Consider the following 19,698-nt stretch of genomic DNA (forward strand, 5'->3'; position numbering starts at 1 on the left):
ACAAAGGCCCTGGGAAAGGAACGCTTCTGCTGGTTGCGCTCTAAGATCGGGGTCACTGATGTAAATCGCATGCACAAGAATTAGGAGGAGAATTTGTTAGTAATCTTGTGCATATTAGATAGGACTGCATGTTTGTTTTTCAGTTGATGCATGCGCGCGAGCACCGGGCTGTGGCTGCCGCGCGCGTAGGAGGTCGTGGCTCGAGACTCGCTCGTCCACGAACCTGGGCATGCAACCATGGCTGCCGTTGCGGAGGCGTGGGGATGGACACGCTGATTTCCCACACGGACACGCTGTGATCGTGCTGCTCTTATGTACTCTCCAATAAATGAGAAAGCTAAGAACAGAAAACGCTGCCACTTCATCGCAGCACCAAACCTGTGTGTCCAAGTGTTTCGCGTGAGTTCGTGTTCACCACCGTCGCTGCTCGTGTCCTGCTCGCCGACGCTCACCGCCGTCCGGCGACCAACAGAAACGAGATAAATTCCCTTGTCTCAAAGGAAAAGAAGCTGTTTTTGCTTCGAAGGTTATTAGGTATGTTTTATTCTCTTCCTCTGCTTGGACTTCACTGAAACATGTACAAATTGGACAGTAATAAAACCAACCTATAGCAAAAGTTGTACATTAGGAGACTAACAGTTCCTAATCGCCTTCCATCTCGATATATTCGTACGACCATGGGACTTCTTTTTTTCCCCCTTTTCCTGAGATAGCTGCTCGATATATCTCTAGAAGTCACTCGAACCGATAAATCTGAAAGCTGGCCATGCCTGTTGGCTGTTGCACTGTTTTTAATCAGTACATCGTCAGGCAGAATCTGCTATCTTTAGTTTTCTCCAATCCGATTTACCATCTGGTAACTGCGATTATAAAGTAACCCCTTCGATCCATGCATCAATTACTTCCATGGGAACTTACGGAAGTGTTCCGAAGCAGCATTTAGCACTTCAATACCCAAAAAAGAAGGCAGCTCGATCAGATGGGTTTTGCACTCTAAACTGTCAGGCAAACAAGGCTGAAAACCTGCATCTTTCCAATCCAGTTTCGGTGTCAAGTGCTGTTCCCGTGTTTATTGGCATGAATAACCCCAGTGCTTCTCAGTCAGAAAGGGAAAACAAAACAAGGAAGTTCCCGAATACCGGCAGCCCAAGAACCAGAATCTGCTGCTGTTACAAACTGGAATCACTCTACAACAACCCAGACGCAGGCAGGCTGACATCGACGCTCACTTGAAATGGTAGAGAGGCAGCTCAGCGTTGAGGGGGTGGGACATCACCGTCAGCACGTCCGTCACCGACAACATGGAACTAATTGCCACCTTGAGGATCTCCCGGGAGCACCCTGGCTTCACCATGGTCCTCACCTGGGAACACATCATCAGTAGACATGTCAATGTTAGAAACCTGCTGTTAATCTTTTGGGAAAAAAAAGAAACCTGCTCGTTAACTAGAAAGGTTTTTATCTGAAACTCAAGGCAGATGAAAGGATTTGAGGTCTCAACCTTGCTGAGACAGTCTTTCAGAATCTCAATATCACCCATGTAGTCCTGGTTCTCAATGGTAAGTGTGATGGGTTTTGCATCTGAACCAGGCCCTTCGAACTGAATGCCTCCAGGGGTTCGGTAGAAGTCATCCAGGAGGAAGCTTGAAGCCTTCTCTCGCAGTAACCTGAATTATGCAAGAAACATAAAAGTAAATCAGTTAACCATAATTTTTTTCTCGAACATACAAGAGAGCTGCATATCTTTGTATTAAGAGAGGAAAAATAGTCCAATTACAAGAACCATCACCTCACCTTGGACTATAGTGAGGGATGTGTGTGTCTAGGAGAACTATTAGATGCAAAAAAACAAAACCTGGGATCTGACCACAACACGACCACTTCTAACCAAGCACTACAGTTCACCATAGTAACCGCAAGAGCAGGACCAGGTATTCTGTATTCAATTCTGACCATTGTGGACTTACTCATAAGCCTTCCCTTTCAGGTCAATCGGAGAAGGATGGATGGAAGGCCTTCCTATAGGGATTGCTCCAGGGCCACGTAAATGCCTCTTGACAATCATCATCGCCTTGTAGTTACAACAAATTGTATTACTAGGTTAACGAGCATATAAATAGAAGTTAATCTTTCAGCATAGGATGTAAATGCATCATCAGTGTCAATCTTACAGTTAAAGGAGCAGCAGCACATCTCCATTTGTCTACAGGGTCCTTTAGATTAGCCACAGTTGCCATGTACCCAGTCAATCCAGCTGCAATCATATGCAGGGAGATACGTCCAAGAGCCTAAATTGTTCAATGTTATAAGGATTGCCATAAGGATCAGGACATTCAATTTTCATTACAGAGGTATAATACTCACATAAGCATAGTCGCAGTCAAAATTTGATGGTATTGATCCTCGAGCCTGATATCCGAAGAAATGACAGACGGAACTGAACTTCCTTCCCTTGTATCTACCTTCTTTCTGAAAAAACAAACGTTCCCAATCAGTATAGACAGATTCAGAGATGAAAAACATGGAGCAGTGGCCGCAATGGAACTTACTGTTCTCTTTATCATTTCTGTTTCCACTAAGTGAGCTAATAGTTGCTCTGTGTCAATCTGAAAACAAAAGGACATAACACTAATAATTTGATTGGATAAGTTTCAATGCTTAGTTTATTGAGCATTCAGTATGACAAACCTGGGACAACTGTGCAGAGTTATCTGATTCTTGGTGGAGAAGAAGCTGAGTGAAATGTTATAAATAGTTAGTCCCTAATTTATCTTAATGTCATTAAATGTTAAGAAAATCTAACTTTGCTAGCAATGCAAGACCTCTCTTCTGATGAAGGGTGGCAGGAACTGGAACAGAGCAGCTGCCCATGGAGACAATTGCAATGACATCTCAGCCACAGGAACATTATTGTTGTGAAGGATATTGATTTCCTGGAATATTTGAACAAAAAAGAATAAGATGGAACCGAAAGAATGTTATATATTGTCACTTATTTTCCTGAAGGTAGACGGCATATACCTGAATGAGAGCATACATTTCTGGAATGCTTTCTATTAGTCCTTCTGGAATAACTAGCACACCATGGTATTTCCCTGCAGACGGATAACCACTATTTCAATTTATGATTATCACAACATCATAATACCTTGGTTGACTAAAACATCTACAAAATTGATCAACTAAAGGAGATGTACAAACCTAATTCTGCTCTTGCTTGCACTCCATCACATATCTTGTTTATAATCTCCATTAGAGTGAGTTTTGACAATGCCACCTCCTCTCCTAAGATGAGCTGCCATGAGCAATTGAACAAAAGGATGCTGATGCTCTTTCTTCACTTCTTACATTAGAGTAATAGAGATGAATTTGATCTGATCATACCATGTTTGGGTGTGACTGAAGTGCACATTCGAAGGCAACATGGGATGCTTTTCGTCCCATCAGACGAACGAAATAATAGTACTGATAGGAAGAAAACACATCAGCCAGTAGTTCTTAGTGTCATAACGATTGCAGGCTGCTCAATCACTAATCCAAATGGATGACAGGATAATTACCTTTCCAGCTGAGATTGCATCGAGGCAAACATTGCTTACAAGCTGTGAATTTACCTGAAAAGCAATCATACAAAATGATATTGGCTACATACTGACACTCTCAAAGTGTACCACATAAGCCCCTTCAGGGTTGACATGTTATGCAAAATCTCAACTAGAATATGTTTTTTCTTTACCTTGCAAACTGTATCAAATCCAACGGTTGTTTCAACAAACTGGTTCTTGAGATCACCATTCAATGAAACTGGCACACCAACAACCTGTTTAATGGAGGTTTTGCCTTCTTAAATTTCTGGTTCACTTAAGAATATGAGCATTTAAAATTGCAGTTTAGACTAGTACGACTGTACCTTGGTCTTACAGTTATTTTGGATAAGGATCTCTGCAAGCTGTGCAGCATCTGAATTGGAGGTCACTCCTAGAGACCAAGCAAGAGCAATGTAGAAAGAAATTAAATGTTTACTTGTACTATGAGAAAATATATGGTTCTTTGACTTTTGACAACAAGTTACAGCATAACAGAGCTACAATACGCAGACTGGATTGCACACTATAGACTGATGACCAGTAACAGCATGCTCAAATGTCCGTAGGTTTCGGAAATGAACAATCACCACTCTTGGTGAGGAATTTAATCAGCTTACCTCCAATGATGACCAGCCCATCCAAGTTCAGACTGCGGCATGTTGCCATTGCAGATTTGACTTGCTTAGTTGTGCGGATCTGATCGATACTCCTGCCGAGCAAATCGAAACCACCTTCACAGAAGGAAACAGACCATGTGTCAGAATTGATAATAACAGAAACATGCACAAAATCAGGGGACAGCAAGTGTACCAACCTTGGTTCTTGTAGGAAGTAAGAACATCGTCAGTGATCTCCAGTGTCTTGTTTGCAAACAGCCCCTCTGTGCCACCTATAAGAAGCACAAAACTCTCAGAAAGGGCTCTGAAGGAAAAAGTAGTTACTTGTACAAGTAGCAAAAAGTGTAGCTTGAATGTGGTCAATTCAGCCTGAATCGAGCATTCGAAGGAATTGGGTGTTTTTTTATTACCAACAAATCCATAGAGCACGCTCTGAGGATTGTAGGCTTTGAGAGCGTCATGCAGACCCCAGACGACGTTGTGCCCTCCCGGCGACTGCCTCCCGGAGAACACCACGCCCACCCTGCATATGAAGTAAGTTCAGGCAAAGCCTCGCGCGATCTCGTCACACACTCACGTGCATGATCAAATCGGGCGCCGTGAGGCTGACCTGATCGCAGGGCGCTCCTCCGCGGCGGCCGCGGCGGCGGCGGCGTCGGCCGGCGCGACGAAGCTGACGAGCGGCTGGCCGAAGGTGTTCGGGAAGGCCTGCGCGACGACGTTAGCGCAGCTGGGGTCGATGGTGGTGGTCGCGTCGCCGTACTCCGCCCGCACCGTCGGGCCCTGGGGGAGAAGGGATTGACAGTCCGGTCAGAACCGATTCTCAGCCTCCGGCCATGGATGCAGAAACCAAGAAAACCCCACATAAACCCCCAACTTTTTTTCCAGGATAAATTCAGGACCGACCGCGGCCGATCGGATGGCGATCACGGCAGCTGCCGATTGCGGCCGGTCGTAATCGATCCTCGAACTAATCAATCCGTGGAAAGGGGAGAGGCAGAGACGGGGAGAGATGGGCCACAGGGAACGACGGAGATCACCTGGAGGCACGGCGGGAGGCGGGGCTGGTAGAGGGCCCTGCGCTGCTGCAGGCCCCCCGCGAGCTCCTTGGGCGCGCCGAAGTCGACGTTCATCTCCTCCTCCTCCTCCGAACTCTGGTCAGGGATCGAAGCTTCCCGTCAGCACTCTATCACTCGCCAGTTGACTCTCGGTGGTGCAGCGCGGTGGTGGTCGCTTTCTTGTAGAGCGAGAGGGAGAGAGAGCCAGGTGCGTGGGTGGGTGGGGATAAGAGCGAGAGGAACAGTGGGGAGGAGGGCGTGCAGGCGGCAGCAGAGGCCGCCGCGGCGCCGGCGGTTTGGCGAGACACTCGCTGTTGGTTTCCCGTGTCAGCCGCAGTCGCGGACAGGGGAGCCGAGTCGGCCGCGAGAGGGACCCGCGGCTGTGAGCCCCCCACTTCCACTCTCGACTGCGCCGCGGTGCCCGCCCACCGGCGCGGTATGGCGCGCGCTTGTTGTTTTCGCCATGCTCCCTTTCTGTGGGTGGGCTGGTTGGGCGGCCGGCGGCCGGCGGGTTGGCCGCCTCTTTCTTAACAGAGGGGGCGCGGTTTTGGGACGAGCTGGACTGTCTCGTTTCATTTTCTCAATTTATTTAATGTTCATGGCACTTTTCTATTTACTCCTTTTTTTTTGTTCTATGCTAATTTTGCACCTATCATTTGAGCTGTGACGGCTTGATAGCGAAGGACAACAAAGACCATGCTTGGCCGGTGAATTTAGTAGCAGCGGTCAGTGCCCCGTACCTTGAGTTTGAGGTCTGCTCTCGACGTTTTCTCTCATTAATTGAGATACTAGTCCTCGTATTCTAACTTCTCTCCGTCTGTTTTGCTGCGATTGAGTTTAGTAATTTATAGTTTGGTTTCTGTTTTGTTCTTAGCCATCGAAATCAGTATTCAGCTCTAGATCAGTAACTTCTATCCATGATACTTGACACCATACAGTGTTGATGAACATGAATTACTGGATTACCGAATCCAAAACATGTATTCTCGGTTACTGAATCCAAGATATGGATACAAGCATTACTATATCATAGAAAATTTTACACGAATGAAAAGAATTACTGAGCATGTGTACTGAATAACTAAATCTATGCATTATTGAATCTACATATGCATAGGCATTACTGTCTCCATGAAAAAACACTAAACAAAAAAGGATTGCCATGTTACCTTTTTGGGGCAATGAGAAGATGTACTAGTGGAAGATAAGAGGATTAGTCGAAGATAAGAGGAGAAGGGTAGCGAGCCCGTGAACTGGTTCTCCTGCTCTCTCGTTTTTCTTTTTTCCTTTAAATTTTCGGTTTAGGGTTCGTGAAGAATTTTTGTGGGGAATGGAGGTCCTAATCTCCTCATGTTCTCCAGGCATGTAGATTGCATTTCGGAATCAATTTGATGCAAGTTTTCTTTGAGTTCATCATGTTCTTGTTTGCTCCCGTCGGTGCTTTGGGTTGATCTCCCTGGTCTCTCAATCTTTTGTGGTTCCGCTTGACACATCTTGTGGCTTATGCCCTTGTGATCATTTTGTCTAGAGGGGTTCGTGTTTCATGAATTGAGCGAGTAGATCTGATGATTTCTTCACCTACCTGTTCGTTCTCATTTTCCCCTCTTTTCGTTTCTGTCCGAGTGCAGGAATTTTCGGGGTTCGCAGAGAGTGCGCTGTGAGGCGCCGAGCAGTGTCGCGAGCGGCGGCGCGGTGAGCAGCCGAGGCGGCGGCGGCGGCGGCGGCAGCAGCAAGCGGCAAGCAGCAGCGCCGGCAGCAGCACTGCAGCGCGCAGCAGGCCGGGGCAAGCGCAGGCGGCCCAAGAGCACGTGAGGCAGCCCAGCTTGGCACCACCGCTAGCAGGCCGGACCAGGAGCTAGTGCCCCGTATACATAAGGTGAGCAGGATAAGTTTTCTCTTTTTCCTTTCTTTCTCTAGACAGTTATTTCCTGTTTTAGTTTGTATTAATTAGTTAATTAGTTTCTAATCTTGTTTGGTAGTTAGACTAGCTTTTCATTGGCCTTGTTAATAGTTCCTTGTCTTTGATCCATTTAGTTTTTCTTTTAGCTCTTTGTGTCAATTAGCTTTGTTAGGGCTATGTTAAAAGGAAAACAAAATAAAAATTAGTTAATTTGTGTTAGTGCTAGTTAGTTTTATCTTCGGTTTTTTCTAGTTACTTGTTTTACCTGTGCACTAACCCCTTTGCTCAAGCTCTTAAGGTGTTTTCGCTTCAATGATGTTTCTCTTAATTGTCTTCATGCGTGTGTGCGTGTGACAGTTTGTTTGAGCCTTTCTGTGTAGAGCTTCCGCGTGTGTGTTCCGGCTTTGTTATAGGTGTATTTCTAATGCTGGTAGCCGTCCTAAGCTACGTGGTATTGATACTCACCGTTTGAGGTTGAGATCTGCTATGGCTAGAAGATTGGGGGTGAAAAAGTTACTGGAATTAGATAAATTATTACTGAAGCTCTCGACTTTTTCTCTCATTAATTGAGCTACTAGTCCTCCTATTCTAACTTCTCTCCATCTGTTTTGCTAAGATCGAGTTTAGTAATTTGTGGTTTGGTTTTTGTTCTGTTCTTAGCCATCGAGATCAGTATTCAGCTCTAGATCAGTAACTTCTATCCATGTGCCTTGTTTGTTTCGCTAGCGCTACTCGTGCTACAAAAAAAATCTTACATGCATGAAATACTAAATAAAGTTTATTTGTAAAACCTTTTTTCAGATGGGTGTAACTTTTCGCCTTTAATCTAATGACGGTAATTAATTGATGATTGGCTACATTAATGCTACAGTAACCAACCTCTAATCATGCGGTCAAATGCTTCGTTAGATTCGTCTCGCGAAGTAGCGCAGGGGTTGTGGAGTTAGTTTTGTAAAGTGCATTTATTTAGTACCCCTAATTATTGGTCAAATTTGTGCTACGTGTGCTACTGCTCAAACCAAACAGAGCCACTTGACACCATGCAGTGTTGATGAACATGAGTTACTGGATTACTGAATCCAAACATGTATTCTCGGTTACTGGATCCATGATATGTATACAAGCATTACTAGATCATAGAACATCTTACAAATTTAAGAATGAAAAGAATTAATGAGCATGTGTGTAATAACTGAATCTATGCATTATTGAATCTACATATGCATAGGCATTACTGTTGTACATGAAAAAAACACTAAATAAAAAGGATTGCCATGTTACTTTTTTGGGGCAATGAGAAGATGTACTAGTGGTGCCGCCACGGGATCCAGAGGGGCAAAACTGTCTTTTGGCGGAGGATTAGTCGAAGATTAAGAGGAGAAGGGTAGCGAGCCAGTGAACTGGTTCTCCTGCTCTCTCGTTTTTCTTTTTCCTTTAAATTTTCGGTTTAGGGTTCGTGAAGAATTTTTGTGGGGAATGGAGGTCCTAATCTCCTTATGTTCTCCAGGTACGCAGATTGCATTTGGGGATCAATTTGGTGCAAATTTGCTTTGAGTTCTTCATGTTCTTGTTTTGCTCCCGTCGGTGTTTTGAGTTGATCTCCCTCGTGTCTCAATTTTTTGCGATTCCATTTGACACATCTTGTGGTTTATACTTTGTGATCATTTTATCTAGAGAATTTGTGTTTAATGGAATGAGCGAGTAGATCGGTTGATTTTCAGCTAGCTGTTCGTTCTCGTTTTCCCCTCTTTTCGTTTCTGTCCGAGTGCAGGAATTTTCGGGGTTCGCAGAGTGCGCTGTGAGGCGCCGAGCAGTGTCGCGGGAGCACGCTGCGGCGGTGCGGTGAGCAGCCGAGGCAGCAGCAAGCAGCGGCGGCGGCGCTAGCAGCAAGCGGCAAGCAGCAGCGCCGGCAGCAGCAAACGGCAAGCAGCAGGCCGGGGCAAGCGCAGGCGGCCCAAGAGCACGTGAGGCAGCCCAGCTTGGCACCACCGCTAGCAGGCCGGACCAGGAGCTAGTGCCCCGTATACTTAAGGTGAGCAGGGTAAGTTTTCTTTTTTCCTTTCTTTCTCTAGCCAGTTATTTCCTGTTTTAGTTTGTATTAATTAGTTAATTAGTTTTTATTGTTGTTTAGTAGTTAGACTAGCTTGTCTTTGTGCCTTGTTAATAGTTCCTTGTATTTGATCCATTTAGTTTTTTCTTTTAGCGCTTTGTGTCAATTAGGTTTTGTTAGGGATAAGTAAAAGGAAAAGCAAAACAAAATTAGTTACTTTGTGTTAGTGTTAGTTAGTTTTATCTCCGATTTTTTTCTAGCTACTTGTTTTACCTTGCACTAACCCCTTTCCTCAAGCTCTTAAGGTGTTTTCGCTTTAATGGTTTTTCTCTTAATTGCCTTTGTGTGTGTGCATGTGAAAGTTTGTCTGAGCCTTCCTTTGTCGAGCTTCCGCGTGTGTGTTGTGGCTTCATTATTGGGTATTCTTAATGCCGATAGCCATTCTGAGCTACGCGGTATTGATACTCGCCGTTTGAGGTGCATCGGGTGCAATTGGGACTTTTCTCTCCAGTTTCTTGAAATCGGATTTGAGTCTCCCATTCACTCCCCCTCTGATCTCCCGTGGGATCCCATAAAAGGAAAGACTCATCAGAGAAGAGAAGGGAGGGGCATATTCAATTTTATAACTTTAACCAGATTCTTCAAGACAAAGAAGAAGCATATCAATTAATTTGTTCCATTACTTCAGAAAGGTGGATAAATAATGCAAATTATTTCAATACGACAGTAGAGATGTTCAGTGAAACGTCGCTAGTTGCTTACAATTTACACAACCACTTGTAGCAAAGGCTTTAATATGCCCTCCTGGTTTTTCTAAGAAAAATAGATTTAATGCATATTTGCCTATTTTAACCAGCCATTCATATCCAAGACCTATGAGCGGCAAAGTGTGATCAGATGAGGATCAAAATAAGCAATTTTCAAGTAAGAAGGGTAACCCAAAATTTGATGTAAGCTCCTTGAGTTCACTATCATGCTAGTCCTGTATGATATCCAACAAACAACAATCCTATACTTTTTTTTTTTGCGGGTGAACAACAATCCTATCCTGATAAAGTGCAGCCATATGGATAAGCTTAAAACCTGATAACAATTGTTGGGCATACAATAAAAAGATGTGTGAAGATTTTTTTTGCGGGGTTGAAAGATATGTGAATAGTTTAATAAAAAAAGATATGTGAAGATGTGGTAAGCAGCAGGCACTCCGAAAGTAGTTGGAACAATCAGTAGGTAGACAACCTTAATGCAGCTTAATTATTCAGAAAAGGATTTCGCATGAGCTGTACAGATTACAGAGTAGGCCACATCCAGAGTAAAACAAAACCATACGTCAAACAAAGAACAGCTTCCATGATACATCAACAAATAAGCTGACCAATGAACAGGATCTACGACCCTAATATTTTAGAAAAAAAATGGTAATTAAATAGCTATATTTTAACTTACAGAACGTTGCAGCTATATTTCTAAACAGATTGTACTACCAGATCTGAGCACAATGATTGACATCGTTTTGGTGTTGTCCCGATGCATTTGATGCAACTAAAAATGGTTGTGAGTAAGACGAACGATAAATTACTTGGTTGAGGGAGGGGAATAGGCAGGCATATCCCTGTCGGATGTTTGCTGGACAAACAACGGGCAGCGCGGCCGAGGCGGGACGACAGCGAGATGGAGGTGACCCCTCCCTGTAGCGTCCCGCCTATCACAGACTTTTCTGCATATTTTGTGCTCATTCATACACTTAGATGAATTTTTCAGCCCATAATCCATCTCGAAATTGCTTTCGATCGGTCACCCACCTCGAAATTGCTTTAGGCCAAGTACGCATAACCTCAGAGTTCTTCGGAAATTGGCTTCTGAAAAAAACTACAATTTGTTGGTATAAATATTCTATTAAGGTTATTAAATCCTGGACCAAAATATCACTAAGTTTGAGAAGGCGACGCGCTCCTCCAAGCTTAGGCCTGGGCACAATTTCCCAAACACAAAATATCCGAACCCAAACTCGAAATATCCGAAATACCCGAACCTAAAATATCTGATCTCTATTTCGGATAGAACTTTGAAAAACCTGAATTTATTTCGATAAATTTGGATATACACCTCCGGTATTCGAATTATCCGAATTTCTGACTAGCCCAAGTTGAATTACGACACGCAACTCTCTAAACCATCTCAACCTCATCCGCTCCCCACTCCCCACTCCCCAGCCCCAATGCACATGCCACGCCACCCTCCTCAAGATCCCATCTCGTCACTCCAGACCACCCACCCTCGCCTGCCCTCAGGCCACCGCTTAAGACGCTGCGGGGGCTGCGCTGCAGCGTACAGGCCCCAGCCGCCCCTCGTCAATCGCTGCGCCCGGCCGCCTGCACAGCAGCCCTGGTCGCCCCTGCGCCCCTTCGTCGACCGCCGCGCCCGCGCTAGCGTCGCCAGCCCCGGCCGCCCGCGCAGTCCGCCGCACCCCTGTGCCGTAGTCAGGGTTTTATTTCCCAACCGGAAACCGATTACCGCCGCCCTCCGGTACCGGTTTACCGGATCGGTTAGGCCGGTAACCGGTGGAAACCGGTTGAATTCAAATCTAAATTCAAATAAATTCAAATTTTTCCGTGCAACCGGTTCCGACCGGTTTACCGGCCGGTTTGACCGGTTTACCGGCCGGTTTTACTGGTTTACCGGTCGGTTTGACCGGTTTGAAATTCAAACGCTCCCGTGCAACCGGTTTACCGGCCGGTTTTACCGGTTTACCGACCGGTTTGACCGGTTTACCGGCCGGTTTGACCGGTTTGATCGGGGGGCCTTCATGGGCCGACCCATTTTTTTTCTTTTTCTTTTTTGATTTAACTTTAAATTCTCACAAACTATACTAAATGAATGAATTTTTGAGAAAATTTGACACCATTAGATTCATCACACCTTGAAGTATTTTTAGGAATTTTTTGGGAATTTTTCATTTTTTGAATTCAAATTTAAAATTTGAATTTTGGCCGGTTGGGTACCGGCCGGAACCGGAACCGGACCGGACCGGTTTGACCGGTAACCGGTCAAACCGGACCGGTTCCCACCGGTTAGGTTAACCTTGGCCGCAGTGCCCCAGTCCGTCAGACCCACGCAAGATGACTGCCGGAAATGGAAATTCGGGTAATAGGAGATTACCCATATCCGAACCCGAATTTTTTGGTACTCTCTTTTTCGGATAAATTTCGGATAGCATTTTTGATTGCCCGAATTATTTGACCCGAAATACCCGAATTACCCAAATGCCCAGACCTATCCACGCTAGTTCCCAAAAAACAGACGGCCGTCGGGAACTGACGCGTGCCTCGTCACCGCAGACGCCCGAGGAGCAAGCGGGGGCCGTGGCTGTCGGGGAGGCACCGATGGTGGAGCAGGAGGAGGAGGAGGCCGCCTCCATTTGCTAATCGAGATGGAGTCTAAGCCAGAGCCCCAAAAGGCGAAGCACCCCTCCCTACCGGTTCCCAAGGAGCAGGCAGCCACCAAGGCCGCCGGGGAGGCGGCGTGCGCCTCGCCACTAGCGCCCGAGGAGCAAGCGGGGTCACGGCCACCAAGGAGGCGTCGAGGGTGGAGCATGAGGAGGAGGAGGATGTGCTCACCAACGAGCAGCCATGGGAGGTGGCTGCGACCCGTTGGATCCACGCAGCTCGTGCTGTGCGGATGGGTGAGGGGTGGGGAGGAGAGCCTGGGAGGAGAGGGGAGGCGGCGGTAGGGAGCAAGTGAAAGAGGGAGAGGGCGGCGAGGAATCGGGAAGGAGAGGGGGTTTAGGGTTGGGATCTGAGGGAGGGGATTATTGCAAAAGTGCCTAGAAATTGTAAGGGCCCAAGCATTATTCTATTTCTCCTTCTTTATATCAAAATAAATATTATTTTGAGGATCTTTGTGATAAATATATGAATGTGGGTACTGTACCATCGGGACGAGCTAGGTCTTTCCGTGATTTTTAGAAAATTGGAGAACTTTTTTTTGCCAAAGCGTAGACTTAAAGTGTCCTCTTTTTCACGTGAAGTGCAGAGGTGAGGGTAAACGGGGTGACTTTTAATCATTCCAATTGCCGTAATCAGCCTTGTTTTTTTGGTAAAAAATAATATAGCTAGATACATCTATATATATCATTTATAAACATCACACCACACAAGGCCAACCAACAAACAAACCAAAACCTCTTTCGGCAACATATATACGTTTACACAAGATTAGGTGCTTCTCCTGCTGCCATTTCATGAACAATGGTACCATCTATTGCATGGCCTTTTCTCAACAATGTGGTCGACTGAAACGCTGCTGTATATGGCCTCAGTGGACGCCTGCGGCGAGCCTGGCTCTCAAGTCCTTCCTTAGGATCTTGCCTGAAGGGTTCTTGGGGATGGAGTCGGTGAAAAAGACCTTGTGGATCTTCTTGTAGAAAACCACCTGCAGGGCAGCATGGTGTGAGATTTCAGTCATGAGCTGGAGTTCTTTAATTATTTGTAAGAGCTTGTGCGACCGTGTTCGGGTTTTAGTACTGTCACTTTTTTTGAAACAAAAACGAGTACTAACTGTTCCTGAACAAATGCAGATGAATTCTAGTTTTGTGTAACAGGGAAAAAACATAAGAAACATGGTATTGCTTTTACCTCCTTGGCAACAAATTGCTTGATCTCATCCTCGGTGAGTTGAGACCCTTCTGTCCGCACGATGAAGGCGACCGGGATTTCACCGGTGAGATCATCCTTCATTCTGAAAGAAGAGACCAGAGAGATGTCAGAATTCAATCCAAGAAATTGGCAGCAGCGCATAGTGGTGGTTTGGCTCCATCTGGACTTGTCATCATATCGATCAACAACGACTTACGATACGACGGCGGCGTCCTTGATCTCCGGGTGCGTGATGAGGAGGGCCTCAAGCTCCGCAGGCGGTACCTGGAACCCCTTGTACTTGATGATCTCCTTGAGCCTGTCGACGATGAAGATCTCGTCGTCGTCGTCAACGTAGCCGATGTCCCCGGTGTGCAGCCAGCCGTCCTTGTCGATGGTGTTCTTCGTGGACTCGGGGTCGTTCAGGTAACCTGAATGATTGACGACAGTGCATCAAAGGTTTGGTCAGTTACTTTGAAAGAACCTTTATCATTGGAGCTCTGAGCAACACAACAGATTCAGCAATGGCAGAAACTGCCAGGCAATTCAGAGGTAGAGAGAAAGCAAGATGTCGCCGAAACGTTTGGTCAGGCAGACTGTTCAGAGAGAGAAAGGCTGGCTGCTGGCTTTGACAAGTCAACCATGATGCGCCTGCTCACCCAACCGGAGCTTTCCTTCTCTGAACCGCGCGATGGATCACCAAACATTTTTCAGGTTGGAGCGCCGCATGCCGTCCTCACGCTCGAACGCCAAGCACCAACTAATCAACAATCATGCCTAGTGCATGTGTTCAACAGTTGCTATTAGGTACACCGCGCGAGCACCTAACCGACTGTCGTTCGAAAGCTCAGCAGAAAAGTTTCAGGGAAAAGAAAAGGGAAAGAAATCTCTGCACAAAAGCTGAGCTGGCTACTCTGCATCTATCCTCGACCGACTGCTGGATCCTCAATCCACAGCCATCGACGGACCCGTGCGGTTTCGTGGCCGGGCAATGGCGACGCGTATCGACGAGTTGCGAGCATGGGCGTCGAGGTCGACGGCGCAGCATGCCCGCGCGGAGCTAGGCCGGCGGCACCGGACATTGGCTGGCTTCCAAGGTCACGGTCGGTCAGGCCACACCTAACGAACTTGGGCTTGGTCCACACCACCACCATCCCTGGCCATCTCTCTCGCGCCAAAATTTGGCTTCCCAACTACTACTACTCATCAATGGCACATTGGCACGTCCCAAAATTTGAAGGAAAAAAAAATCAAGGGAACCCTACCAAGGAGATCGAGCACCTTGTTCATCCATCATGTGATGGTCATCACATGCCTTTCGCAAAGACAAGAAGAAGATGACCCATTTGGGACTTGGATTCCGCAATCTTGTCATGGCGATGATGACTTGTTCCAGCAGGCCACTTGCCGGCTACTCGCCAGCCATCATCGCAAATTGTGGGTGCCCGCAGATGCGTGCGGCGCGCGAGACGTGCGGTGGAGACGGGAATTCTTTGTCCAAACCAATCGTTGGGCTTGGGAACTTGGACAAAAGGTCTCCAACTAGCCAGCTAGCGTGAACACGACCTTGCACGCCGCGACTTTTCTGCTTTGTTCGGCGGCCGAATTTTCACCCCTGTGACTCACCGGATATCAATCATAATATCGAACTCTATTGATGTCGTTCCCAGAAAACGTCAATAAAACAATAGTCATTCAAATGAAAACTACCGTAGGTAAAAGGTGATTTGGATCTCTCCTAAACCTTTCTTTAAGTAAGAAAGTAAGATTCCTCCTAAACCTCAAGACGACGGTTCGTGGGGTCAAATTATAAGGCTTGAACTTCTAATGGCAAATGCACATGGAACTGGTCACCAAGAATTTTTGGTGGCCCCTACCCCCTAATCATCATCCTAGTGCTCACCCACAATTCAGACAGCAATAGTTTATTTTTAGGTGATCGTCGCGTGGCCTAAATCGCAAAGACCAAACGTGGTTAGTTACAACCTAAGTACCACCAGCATTGTAGGAGGTTTGTCCACATCATCACCAAGCTTTCTCCCCCAAGCAAAGGACAACTCGTACGTGCTCCACTAGTTTGGCAACACAGCCGGGCCCACACGCGCTGTCGGCACCAGCAGCACGTGGGCCCAAATGACAGTGCCAATGCAAGTGCCAGGTCAGCGTTTTATGGCGTGGTGTGGCAGCTAAACGTACGGTAACAACGGCATGAAGCTAAGTGAGGCTTCGTTCCAAGCATATGCATGTATCCAAGTACTAGTCCAAATGTGCACGTGCAAGTACCTTTCATGATCTGCTCGCCGCGGATGCAGATCTCGCCGGGCTGGTTCCGGCCCAGGGCGGCGCCGGTGTCGGGGTCGACGATCTTGAGCTCGGCGTTGCGCACCACGGTGCCGCACGACCCGGACTTGACCTGGAACGGCTCCTTGGCGAAGGCCAGGCACATGGCCAGCACGGGCCCGGCCTCCGTCATCCCGTAGCCCTGGCCGAGCACGGCGTTGGGGATCTTGGCCATGAAGGCGTCCTGGAGGTCCTTGCCCATGGGCGCGGCGCCAGACATGACCATGCGGATGGAGGCGAGGTCGGCGGCGGTGACCCGGGGGCTCTTGGCGATCTCCACCACGATGGGCGGCACGAAGGGCGCGATGGTGATGCCGTGCGCGCGCACCAGGTCCACGAGCGCGCCCAGGTCGAACTTGCGCATGATCACGATGGCGCAGCCGGCGCGGAGCCCCGCCAGGAGCACCGAGTTGAGCGAGTAGATGTGGAACAGCGGCAGCAGGCACAGCACCACGTCGTCCGTGCGGAAGTTCAGGTTCGGGTTCTCGCCGTCAACCTTTTGTTTTCACATAAAAAAATAGGGGAGAGATCGATCAGTTAGCAATTCAGAAGCAATCGCATCATTAATTTCTTCAAAGAAAAATTATGGTTTGGTTGACTGGTTGTTCGGTGGAGTGGAGGCCTGGGGGCGTGATGTGGGCAGGGTTAAAAAAACCGGCCGGAACCGGTCCGGTACCGCGGTTACCGGTCTAACCGGCCCGGACCGGTTCCGGTTCCGGCCGGTTTCAAACCGGCCCAAATTTAAATTTTAAATTTGAATTCCAAAAAATGGAAAAAATCTCAAAAAATTCCTAAAAATACTTCAAGGTGCAACGAATCTAATGGTGTCAAATTTTCTCAAAAATTCGTTCATTTAGTATAGTTTGCGGGGAGTTGAAGTTAAATCAAAAAAGAAAAAGAAAAAAATGGGCCGGCCCATTAAGGCCCACCAGGCAAACCGGTAAAACCGGCCGGTAAACCGGTTGCACGGGAGCTTTTGAATTTGGATTCGAATTCAAACCGGTCAAACCGACCGGTAAACCGGTAAAACCGGCCGGTAAACCGGTCAAACCGGCCGGTAAACCGGTCGGAACCGGTTGCACGGGAGTTTTTGAATTTATTTGAATTTGGATTTGAATTCAACCGGTTTTCACCGGTTACCGGTCCAACCGGTCCGGTAAACCGGAACCGGTGGCCGGCGGTTTGGGATAACCGGTCGGGATAAAAAAACCCTGTGCGTGCTGGCGCGCAAGCCAACAATTTGACGAAGCGCCGGGCGTAGAATGCCGAATGGATCCATGGCATTATTTATGACAAGCTTAGCTTGTCGGGGCCTGGCGAAGCGGGAACGAACGAATGTTCCTTCCTCGGCCGTGCTGACAGGTGGGTCCAGCTGGCCGACGCGGATGTCATGTCACCCTGTCCTCGGCGAGCAAGCCAAGCTCTGCCGGGCCACCGACAGGCGACGAGAGAGAGAGAGAGAGAGAGAGAGAGAGGATTAATCGAATGGCACCTGCTGCGCGACACTGGTGATGAGGCTGCGGTGTGTGAGCATGACGCCCTTCGGGAGGCCGGTGGTTCCGGAGGAGTAGGGCAGCGCGACGACGTCGTCGGGGTGGATGTCGGCGTCGGCCTCCAGCTCCTCCGCCGCGATGACCTCGACGAACTCGGCACACCCGTCGAAGCGTCCGTCCACGGTGACCACGGGGATGCCCCGCGCGGCCGCGAACTCCCGCACCTTGTCCACGGCGCAGGCCTCGGTGACGATGAGCTTGGCGCCGGCCGCCTCCGCCTGCCGGTGGATCTCGTGCGGCGTGTAGAACGGGTTCGCCGTGGTGGTGGCGGCGCCCAGCCGCGCCGCGCCCAGGAACGCGAAGGCGAACTCGGGGCAGTTGCGGAGCAGGCTCATCACCACGTCGCCCTTGCCCACGCCCATCCGCCGGAGCCCCGCCGCGGCGCGCCGCGACAGCGACTCCACCTCCGCGTAGGTGTAGGACGCGCCGGTCTGCCCGTCGATCAGGCAGGGCCGCCCCGCCACCTCGGGCATCTTGCCGAAGCAGTACGCGTGCAGCGGCTGGCTGTTGTTGATCTCGATGTCCGGCAGCTTCGACCGGAACACCACCTCCGCCGCCGCCGACTCGTCCACGGAACCCATCTCCCCGGCGACCAAGCTCGCTCTCGGATGAACTGGCCTGTCAATCGGGTTGGTGACCCTGTGCAGTAGGCGATTGGTTCAACTAACGGCGGGAAGGAGATGATTGTATTGCTGGTGGCGGTGGTGCTAGCTCGCCGGCCGTCTCCTGAAGGGCGGAGGACCGGCAGGTGAGGGGTTATATACGAGCAGGGGAGTTGGGGAGTTGTTGAGTGGGTCCCCGTGGGGATGAGTGGTGGGGCCCAGGTGGAAGTGGGATAGCGGTGGGGTGAGGTGAGGTAGGAGAGCTACGGCCTGCGCTACGGGGTTGGTGAGACAGAGAGAGCGGCGGAGGAGCTGTGGGTCGTTGACTGGGACGGGGCCGCCACGTCGACGTCGTTTACCAACCCCATTAGCAGCGCCAGCGCCGGTGAGGTGGCGCCTTTTACGGAATCATCCCTGCGACCGACCCCAGGTCCTGGTGTTCTCATTGCTGTCTGCGCCTGGGGTTGGTGGTGACGATCGTCTTTTCCACTTTTTCGAGGTCCCTTGGACGTGCTCGAGTTTTCTTGGTAGGAAACTGCGGCAACGTTTTCCCGTTGTGTCGATCCGGGTCTGCCTCTCTGCGGCGCATGTTTTCCTCTTGGGGCACCAACCACCGTCCAGTGCGGTATTCATGCGGTGACACTGTTGGCATGCAGGGTCTGGTCTACCACAAAAGTGCGCTGAATTCTCGCGAGACGAATCCTAGTAAGAAGTAACCCCACCGTCCTTGTCATTAACTCATTATTGTCCTTTGGTTTAAGAAACGGGATCAGCCCATCAACTGCCACCCACCTCATTCCTCACCGGCGAATGGGGGGTGGAAGCACGGAATTGGAAAATCTTGCAATGGAACCATGAGAACGCGTCCTGCCGTGGATGGGTTCCACTCGTCAAAGCAAACCATGCCATGCCAGAAGGGTGCAACCCCTGCAATTCAAGGGCGAACAAAATGCCGTGGAATGTTACTCGTTTTGGCGTGGCATGAGAGACCCGTTCCGTTTCCGTCGCGAGCTGACAGGCCTGAGGAAGTCTCAGCACTTGATTATCGGTGCTTTGCAATAGGGGTGGAGCCCCTCCGGCGACGGGGCAGTCCTGTCATTTCGCCACCCTGCTATGGATGGAGTGCAGCGCTCCGGCGCCGGGGTGCACGGCCCAGTGCGCTCACCTACCACTCGGACCGGCACAGCCGTCTGGTCGGTCGGCTGGGTGGGGTGGGTTGGACGAAGACTCAGCTCCATACGCCACGCTGACGCAACAAGGCAGGCAGAGGCAGCGTGAGCAGGAGAAGCGATCGCTGAGCGAGCCTGTTCCCCTGCCGTGTGGGCCTTCCCCGGCACCGAGTGCGGTAGCCAGATGG

The 19,698-nt window shown here is 48.9% G+C and overlaps 2 protein-coding genes and 1 long non-coding RNA gene across 3 annotated transcripts; 1 reads left to right on the forward strand and 2 right to left on the reverse strand.

The window, feature by feature from the left end:
- Positions 1–999: 999 nt before the first annotated feature.
- Positions 1,000–5,575, reverse strand: LOC120678545 (pyrophosphate--fructose 6-phosphate 1-phosphotransferase subunit alpha-like). The gene is made up of 19 exons (XM_039959788.1): positions 5,245–5,575; positions 4,815–4,987; positions 4,615–4,727; positions 4,402–4,476; positions 4,205–4,318; positions 3,911–3,978; positions 3,737–3,820; positions 3,561–3,614; positions 3,385–3,465; positions 3,202–3,295; positions 3,022–3,095; positions 2,823–2,933; positions 2,689–2,733; positions 2,550–2,606; positions 2,365–2,469; positions 2,172–2,288; positions 1,968–2,071; positions 1,502–1,667; positions 1,000–1,363 (listed from the first exon to the last, which is right to left on the reverse strand). Exons 1-19 carry the CDS (start codon positions 5,335–5,337, stop codon positions 1,226–1,228), a joined length of 1,866 nt encoding a protein of 621 aa, XP_039815722.1. The 5' UTR covers positions 5,338–5,575; the 3' UTR covers positions 1,000–1,225.
- A 6,723-nt stretch (positions 5,576–12,298) lies between these two features.
- On the forward strand, positions 12,299–13,107 carry LOC120678551. Its single transcript, XR_005676626.1, has 2 exons — positions 12,299–12,395; positions 12,484–13,107. It is a non-coding gene; the product is annotated as an uncharacterized LOC120678551 (long non-coding RNA).
- Positions 13,108–13,247: 140 nt separating this feature from the next.
- LOC120678546 (probable 4-coumarate--CoA ligase 3) lies at positions 13,248–18,478 on the reverse strand. Its single transcript, XM_039959789.1, has 5 exons — positions 17,679–18,478; positions 16,130–16,682; positions 14,064–14,277; positions 13,847–13,949; positions 13,248–13,643 (listed from the first exon to the last, which is right to left on the reverse strand). Exons 1-5 carry the CDS (start codon positions 18,318–18,320, stop codon positions 13,527–13,529), a joined length of 1,629 nt encoding a protein of 542 aa, XP_039815723.1. The 5' UTR covers positions 18,321–18,478; the 3' UTR covers positions 13,248–13,526.
- Positions 18,479–19,698: the final 1,220 nt, after the last annotated feature.

Source organism: Panicum virgatum, chromosome 6N, assembly GCF_016808335.1.
Source record: "Panicum virgatum strain AP13 chromosome 6N, P.virgatum_v5, whole genome shotgun sequence".
In the NCBI taxonomy this organism is placed as follows: Eukaryota; Viridiplantae; Streptophyta; class Magnoliopsida; order Poales; family Poaceae; genus Panicum; species Panicum virgatum.

Excerpts from the sequence above, each read along its gene's own strand:
- LOC120678545 (XM_039959788.1), bottom strand. The coding sequence starts at position 5,337 with ATGAACGTCGACTTCGGCGCGCCCAAGGAGCTCGCGGGGGGCCTGCAG. Across the intron at positions 4,319-4,401 it reads TACTTCCTACAAGAACCAAG|GTGGTTTCGATTTGCTCGGC; the intron begins GTTGGTACACTT and ends CCTTCTGTGAAG. Across the intron at positions 3,979-4,204 it reads TGGGCTGGTCATCATTGGAG|GAGTGACCTCCAATTCAGAT; the intron begins GTAAGCTGATTA and ends CTTGGTCTCTAG.
- LOC120678546 (XM_039959789.1), bottom strand. The coding sequence starts at position 18,320 with ATGGGTTCCGTGGACGAGTCGGCGGCGGCGGAGGTGGTGTTCCGGTCG. Across the intron at positions 14,278-16,129 it reads CGGCGAGCAGATCATGAAAG|GTTACCTGAACGACCCCGAG; the intron begins GTACTTGCACGT and ends TCAATCATTCAG. Across the intron at positions 13,950-14,063 it reads AAGGACGCCGCCGTCGTATC|AATGAAGGATGATCTCACCG; the intron begins GTAAGTCGTTGT and ends CTCTTCTTTCAG.